The 8168-nt window shown below is 41.0% G+C and overlaps 1 protein-coding gene across 8 annotated transcripts in view; it reads right to left on the reverse strand.

Moving 5' to 3' along the window:
* Positions 1 to 593: 593 nt before the first annotated feature.
* Ehbp1 (EH domain binding protein 1) overlaps positions 594 to 8168 on the reverse strand; it is a 282868-nt gene continuing 275293 nt past the window's right edge. For all 8 annotated transcript variants that reach the window (XM_026788929.1, XM_026788928.1, XM_026788926.1 and 5 more), the window contains 2 exons: positions 1826 to 1940; positions 594 to 1617 (listed from right to left, as the gene is read on the reverse strand). In XM_026788929.1, coding sequence (XP_026644730.1) covers positions 1527 to 1617; positions 1826 to 1940 — 206 coding nt within the window. In that variant the 3' untranslated portion in view covers positions 594 to 1526. The remainder of the gene's footprint in view (positions 1618 to 1825; positions 1941 to 8168) is intronic.

Genomic DNA, 8168 nt, shown 5'->3' on the forward strand with positions numbered 1-8168 from the left:
AGAGAGAGAGAGAGAGAGAGAGAGAGAGAGAGAGAGAGAGAGCGCCTAAAGTAAATGCCAGTGTTTCCCGTAAGTTTCAGGACTTGTTGACGGATGGGCTTTCTTTGTTCGGACACCCAGGGTAGAGTCCATTTTTACCCAGCTCACAGACATAGTTATATTTCTTTCTCTTCCATCTCCAAGACGTGTGTATCTGCACAACCCCTCCCCCAACTACAGTCCCCTCCCTTTCGTTTCAGTACCTACAGACTTGCTGGTTACGGTGGGACACAGTTCGACACAGGACTCCAAAGCAATTAAAAGTAACACTGGAAAATCCATCATGATGCGCTGTGTTTCCCCAGTGCTGTGGAAGGACACAAGTCTCCTGGGCTCTGGCAGAGAGAGGACCCTTTCCAAAGGACAGGCTAGTTTACACCCTCTGAGAATGTGTCTAATGACTTTGCAATTTGCATTCTATGTGAGCGGAGTTCCTGTGGACCCCTGTCAGTTCCAAACACAGTCCACTGTACTGTGCCGGATTCCACGTGGAGAATCTTACTGACACACAAACTTCAGTTAAGTTTTCAAGGCAAGGAAAACACATAGCAGGGTTTAAGGTAAGAAAGTTTCTGCTTTTATTGAAAATTTATGACTCAGTATTGTAATAAATAAACATAACCATTTTCACAAAACACAGTGCTATGCTAGAGATTTAATTGGAGATTTACTTGTAGTGCCAAGACAGACTTTCATCAATACAGAAATAAATATTAACAGCATTCTTGAGCCAATGTTGAGCCCCAACGGAAAGTAGGAACCAAGCAAGATGTAATAAATAATTATTCAGAGAAAAAGATGGCGCATCTTCAAGATGATACAACTGTCTTTGTAAACTGCTCACTGCTATTGGGGCCATTCTCACAGTTCACCTTTCAAAGCCCAGGGTTTATCTCAGGCTACCTTAAAGGGCCATCCTCTGAGGAGAGCAGAGAGGAACTTTATTATCTTTATGTGAAATCCAAACGGCTGCAGAAAACCGCACTGGCAAATGGAACACAGTTTCGTCAATATACAGAATACGACCTAACGATGGGATTCCGTTAACATACGGCAGGACTGGAAAAAAAAAATCATTCATGACATTTTCTTATTCCCCTTTGCCCCCCACCCACTGCCATTATGCTATTACCAACAATACTACAACAAACGTGTTTCAAATGTTCCTCCCAGCTCAGACAGAAGGGAAGTGATGAGGGAAGCCCCCCCCCCTTTTGGACAGTTTCTCAAGCATCTCCATCACTGGTCATTCGCAAGGTGTCTGTGCAAATCTACTTCGCATGGTTGCAAAAATGATTTCATGATTAACTCACAAAGAATCCTTAACGCTATCTGGAGTTTTGTATATTATCTGGAGAGGAGGAAAAGGGGTGGTGGTCCGGAAGTACAATCCAGTCAAACAAAATGTTAAAAAGTTTTAAGTCGACCAGTCTGTCCCTGGCCTGGAGACCTAAGGCTGAGCTGCTGAGAGAGCCCTGGTCTGCAGGCTACTGAAGAGCACACTTCTCCTCCTTTTTGGCCATCTTGCCTTTGTTTTGTTCCAGAGTTCGCTCCAAATGCTCATCTTCTTCTTCCGCCCTGGATGTTAGACAAACAGGAAAGACAGAATTATATTTCCTCCTGAAGGGGAGCGCAGCCCGCTCTACACGCAAGCTATCCGGATTCCCGGCGGCAATGGGGGCACAAAGGCACCTGTCCACTCAGATCCCCGAAACGAACTTTCTATAAACTTCTTGTTCCCTTGGCGGGTGGCTTCCCCTAGACCACACCCCACAGCCCCACTCACTGCTTCTCCTGGGCGTCCAGGTCCCTGACAAGGGCGTCGCGTTTGTCCACCAGGGCCACTAGCTCCTCCAGCAGGAGCTGTTCCCGTCGCTTCTGGGCCTCGGTCTTCTGCCAGTCTGCAGGGGGCGGGAGGCCAGTTACCACCCGCCAGGGCACAGAGCACTCGGAACCTGCCCTCCCCTTCCCGCCTAATCCAGTTTCCAAAAACCTCAGCAAACCGCTTTAACTCGGCCAATAGTAAGTGTTTGCTGGGGGAGTTTGGCCGAGGTGGTCAGGGTTTCACGCCCCAAACCCTACTTTGTAAATACTTATTGAAGATTGGTTCCGCAGGTTAGGAGCCTGCTAGAAACCAGGTGTGAGTCGGTGGCCAGGCGGGAGGCAGGCACCTGAATTCAGGCGGAGTGGGGGAGGGGAGCTGGAGTCCAGAAGAGGTTGGCCCAGGGCTTGGGGCAGGGGGAGTGGGTAAACGAGGAGGCGGGGAAGCAGAGAAGGGCGATAAAATCCTTCTGAAAGAGCTGGAGAATCTGCCTGAGAGCCTACTCTCCTCCCCACCCCCACTCTCACCCCAAACAGCCCATTCTTCGCTAATTTCCTCCCCGCTCTATTTTAGCAGTTGGATGTATCTCACACTGGGCGCCATATGCTTCACAATAACTTTAAAAGTAGTGAATCGGCTAATTAGCATTTTTCTTTGAAGTAAAAAAATAAATTTGCTCTGCAGTATTACAGTGCAGCTCCCGACCGCATCCCAGCCAGTTTTCTCTTGGAGACATTTGCTGGGTGGCTTCAAACCGAAGCACTTTTGCAAAGGGAAAAAATTACATATCCCTTTTTGAAACTCCATGTTAAAGGTCGGAAAATGCGCTGGGCAGGGCTTTTTCTAGGGTGAGTGGCCATTTTTATGCCAGGTTTAGTACTCAGTGATATATATAACCTAACCTTTCAGCTTTGATAATTTCCTTCAGATGAGCAGCAGTTTCACTTGATAAAAACAGGACCACAATCTAACATTTAAAACACTTTTGAAACCAAAGCCAACTGCTCTCTGGCCAGACTGTAAGGGCTTGTAGCTGTCAATCAAGCCCCAGTCTACCCCGCCTCCCTCATTAGGAAGGTAAACAATGAAAAGAAGAAGTAGATGATGAGGAGATAGCAGAACAAATGAGGACCTGGAGGGAAACAGGACCCCAGCTTTGGGGAGGGGGGAGGCACCCTGGCCACTGACTCTTAGAGCCCCCTCCCCCAGCAAATACACTTTCCAAAAACCAGAGAAGTGCAATCCTTCGGGGCTCTCTCTTCTCTCTCCATTGCCCTGGGCAATCACGTTAGAACTCACATGGCTGGTGCTTATTCAGATAAACCTAACAATGCTTACGCTGGTTACCATGTGAGTCTTCACAAACCACCCAAGAATGTGCTGGTTCAAATCCCTCCCCCCTCTTCAAAGCAAAATTTATTCAAGACAGCAAACTGCTCAGCAGCTCTATGAAAGCAAATGGTGCCACAGCGAATGCTATCTTGTATTTACAAATTAAAAATTAGATGCATCATCGTGCGATAAAGGTTAGCAAAGCTGGGAAAAGCTAGTTCACTCAGTTTTATCACTGTTCATTCCAGGAGCTCAAACACACCATGCTAATTACCACACTCCACACAAAACATCTCAAACAGAAAGATGACTGATTATGACTGTGCTCTCCTCTAGAGGGTAGGACTCTGAAGGAGAGCTGTGTCTGCATTGTAACAATGAACCAAGTGTAGAGCAGCCACATCTACTACAGTTTTCCTCTGGACCAAGAATGCTGGAACTGCTTCTCCCTCCTCTGTTCTGAAGCTGCCCCACTCCCTAGAGCAAGGGCGCTAACAACAGACTGCCACAGCAGCTCCTGAAGATAGTCCATTTTGGTCTCATTTTATGCAGTTGGAGTTCTTGAAATATTAATCCGGAAAAGATCCTGAAATTAGGACTAAATTTTACTCATTAAATTAGTTTTAATGATTAGGAAATTCTGATTGCAGGTGTAAGATGCATAACTCTTTGCTTTAAAATATTTTGATAAGTTTACAACCAGGAAGCACATTTTAGCCACACACAAAAATGTGAGTTAAAAAATTTCAACTTAAACCAAGAAAATGATTTAATAACAAATACATAATTCTTACTAAATTAACTTGACTACTTAAAAATGCTTTAATTATTTTAAATGCCAGGATTTCATTAACATTGGAAAATTAAATTTTAACAATCTGAATGATGAAAGTTGAATGAATAATCTCTGAAATATTAAATTTTTTTTATCTCAGTGTTTTTCCTGACTCAATAAAAACATTTCCAATTATTGGAAACACATTTAAAACTGAAAAATAGGTACTTTTTAACAGTTTTTAGAGTCGAATTTAACTGATATCAGCATTTAAAATATTGTAGCAGAAAATTCAAAGTTTTTGCTATTAACTGTTATTACTGTGTTTAATATCTTAATAGTCAAATACGGAGCACATAGGTATAAAGGCAATAAGTAGCCTTTATACTAACAAACCTACATTCTTTTTATTTTCTTTCCTATAGTAGGAATGAATTATATTATATATGCACATATGCACTTACATACTAACATTTTATTTATATATATGTATATATATATATATATATATCGGAATGCCAATTGAAAAATTAGTAAGCTATTTTAACCATTAAAAACATTAAATTCAAAATTGATCAAGATTAGCCGGTATGCGAAGCTTAAGTTTTAAAACCCCTTTTAAGCATCACACGTAGTTCTGAATGAAGGAGTGTGCACCTTCAGCACCAGTCACTGCTGACTAGCTAGCTGTGCTACTGGAGCTTGATTAAACTACTGTGTGGGCTCTGGCTGATTTCAAGATTCCAGCATGCTCTTGCTACAGAAGCCACAGCCTCTCACAACAAACAGATTAAGTTTGATGCTGCATTAGAGCCAAGGTGTTGAAGTGAGGAGATGCTGTTGATGCCCATCTCAACCGAGATGCTTGTTAATTTGGGAAAAAATACTTCTTCACATATAGGGCAAATTATTCACGCCCCAATTCCAGTTATTTGCTGAAGTTGATAATTACTACGGGGAAAGGGCAAAAGGAATACCTATAAACACTGTAACAGAAAGACCCAAAGTTCTGGTAAAAATCTTCAGACTTGCCACTATAAATAAGGCTGGCACTTTGATGAAAATTAATACTAGTTTTGTAAGGAGCACATTGGGGGACTGCAGTCAAGTCTTATCTTTAGTTCCAGTCAACTAGCAATCCTGAAGGAGTCTGCCTCATCATCAGAACAGGCCATTGATAGGATTCTACTGTGGAGCCTAATCAATCCACGGAAGACTGTGGCTGTGCTGTGTAACAAAGCTCAGATAGATTTACAAATGGGGTTTTAGGGGATAAGCTCCTCCACAGGATTACATATTGATTTTAAATATAAAAAGCTTATCATATAAACCATAACTACAAAAATAGTGAACCTATGCATAAATCCCTTTAGAAGAGCACCCACTTCAAGCTCTAAGCCAAGAACAAATCAAGATGTACAAATTCTAGAGAAGATCCATTTCTTGTGCAGAAAATGAACATGGCTCCTCTGAAAAGCCCGCCCCAACGGGTGCAGAAATGAATTTGTCTTTCCCAAGGGAGCATTAAATAATCGGGAGCAACAGCTACAAAAACTAGAAAAAGTATCTGAAAGATGTTTGTTAGCTTGAGGGGGCCTTACAGTTAAGCTCAGCAGAGCAGCAACCCCAGGCTGTGACCCCTCAGGAAAGAGGAAGGACAGGGTCAGAGTGATTATGGGTTCTCAGAAGAATGGATGGATTGATTATTACTCGTACTATTAGAACATTTTGCTCTCAAAGCACACTGTGAGTGTTCAGTGTGCCATGGCTGTTACTGTTCTCTGCTCCCTGCTGGTGCATGCCTTCAACACAAGAGTCACTTAGGAAGGTTCTGGTTAGAACTATGACTAAGGACAAGATGCTGGAGGAGGAGGAGGAGTGAATTTGTAAATGAAGGAAAACAACATAGGACTATTGCTGTCTGCTCTCATGTTTTGCTCTGGGATCTGAAAAGGTGGTTGAAGCACACATGTGTCCATGCTCAGGCTACTGAGATCGGCATCTCTAAGTGTCTCTATTTGTAATCAACAGGCTGTTCTTTTCTCAAGACCCTCCCTTTTCCATTAATGGGAAGACGACACAGAGATGTGAGGTACAGTCACATACAGGAAAATGCTATTTAAAATGCTTGTGTGTTAGAGAGGAAAGGATGCGGTGGAGAGTCAAAAGACTAATAGTTGCATTTAAAGTTTTTTAAAAAATGCTTTTGCTGTTCCTCTATGTAAGAACCTCAGGCAGAAAACATGGTAGATTCTAAGCCTGTACATACAGATGGCCAAGGAAACTGGGAAATTCTCCATGTGCAAGGGTTTATAAGATGCATATTTAGTAATAATACTGGTTTGGGGAATAAAAACAGTATTTCATCTCTGCCCTAAGAGCCAATTATACTGTATAAAGCTGTATTTTAGGGACAATTTATCTTCTATACAGAAGATGATGGGTATAAAAACAAATTAAGACTACTTTGCATTGAGTGTAATGTATAATGAATCTATAAAGAATATACTGTATAATGAGTTATATATTATATACAGATACATTATACATATATCCGACTTATATAGTAACTGCTGCATCTACTTTTCAACTATTTAGCTTTCTGATCTCCTTTAGAACCATACTATAACTAGAAAAAGTTTATCTAAAGGAAAAATACCATTTGGTGTACTTGGGCATTTTATCTCAGTGGCAAATTTCACAAAAATTCTAAAATAATTTTAAAAATGTAATAGTGATGGTATTTCATACAGCTAGCCATTTGAAAGAAATCAGCTATGTGAAGCTTTTAAAAGCAAAGTAAATTGAGTTTTTAAATGAAGATATACAAATGTTATCAGTGATATTATCAAATGAGATTACAGATATAAAGTAATTAAAGTAAAGCTTCTATAACATACAAGGTCACTGATAAATAGGCCTTATTTTAGAATAATATATTTTAAAATATTTTAAGAATGTAAGTCTTCACTTGGCTTTCACTTAGAAACTTGAATTTCTAGTTTCCGAACTAATTAGAATTGACTTATGGATCAGGTACCTTATCAGGTGAAAACGGAATTACCACAGACAGTCAATGGGTTAAGAGGTCAATATAGAACAGGAAAATCAATTTGCATTGATTAGACAAAAGATCTATTTTACAGAGCCCAAAGGATTAGCTTTTAAGCAAAAATCTTTGAACTATAAAGCGTTTTTAACTGAAAGATATAAGAAGAGCATTATAAAACACTCCAGAACTTAAAAATGTGTAGTAAATGCTAACCCTGGGCTAGCTGGGGCTCACCCACACCGTGACCTGTGCACAGGATTTCTACACCACTCATCTCAATAGCTAACAAAATCGGTGCAAGCAGTTAATTTTCTATTACATCAATCACTGCCCAAATATTTACTTAGCAGGAGGGAAATGTTAAGAAGCATAAGAGGCTGGCTTACACCTGTAATCCCAGCACTTGGAAAGCTGAGGCAGGAGGACTTCCATGAGATGGGAACCAGCCTGGGCTGCATACTGAATTCTAGGCCAGGCTGTAGGCTAAGCCAAGGTAAAGAGTGAGACACTGTTTAAATAAATAAATAAATTAAATAAAATAAAAAAAAACAAAACAAAAAACAAAAGCAAACAGACTAGAATAAGAGTACCCTAATGATAAATAATCAGAACAATAAATCTTTACTAAAACTCCCATGGAAACAACTTTAAAGTGCACATAAGTAAAAAGTAGCTAAAATCAATTAGCTCATACATTTTAAATTTTACAGAAATTTATTTTTATGAACTTAGAAGTTAAGTTCTGTTAAGAACAAACATAATGATTAGCAATCTAAATTAACTTCTTGTTTTTTAAAAAATATTGTTTTGTCTCCAAGGCATATGTGCAATTTCTGTAGGTACCTAATACAACCGCCCTAGTCAAACCAGATGTGTACAGCACTTGTTAAATTCTACCCACAGCTGACACCTCACAGCCCTCACCCAGCTCTCACCTTCGATGGCTAGCATGCCCACTCTAACCCAGCACTTACTCTCAATGGCTAGCATGCCCACCCTCACCCAGCTCTCACCTTCAACGGCTAGCATGTCCACCCTCACCCAGCACTTGTTCTCAATGGCTAGCATGCCCACCCTCACCCAGTTCTCACCCTCAATGGCTAGCATGCCCACCCTCACCCAGCTCTTACCCTCAATGGCTAGCATGC

Source organism: Microtus ochrogaster, unplaced genomic scaffold (assembly GCF_000317375.1).
Source record: "Microtus ochrogaster isolate Prairie Vole_2 unplaced genomic scaffold, MicOch1.0 UNK9, whole genome shotgun sequence".
In the NCBI taxonomy this organism is placed as follows: domain Eukaryota; kingdom Metazoa; phylum Chordata; class Mammalia; order Rodentia; family Cricetidae; genus Microtus; species Microtus ochrogaster.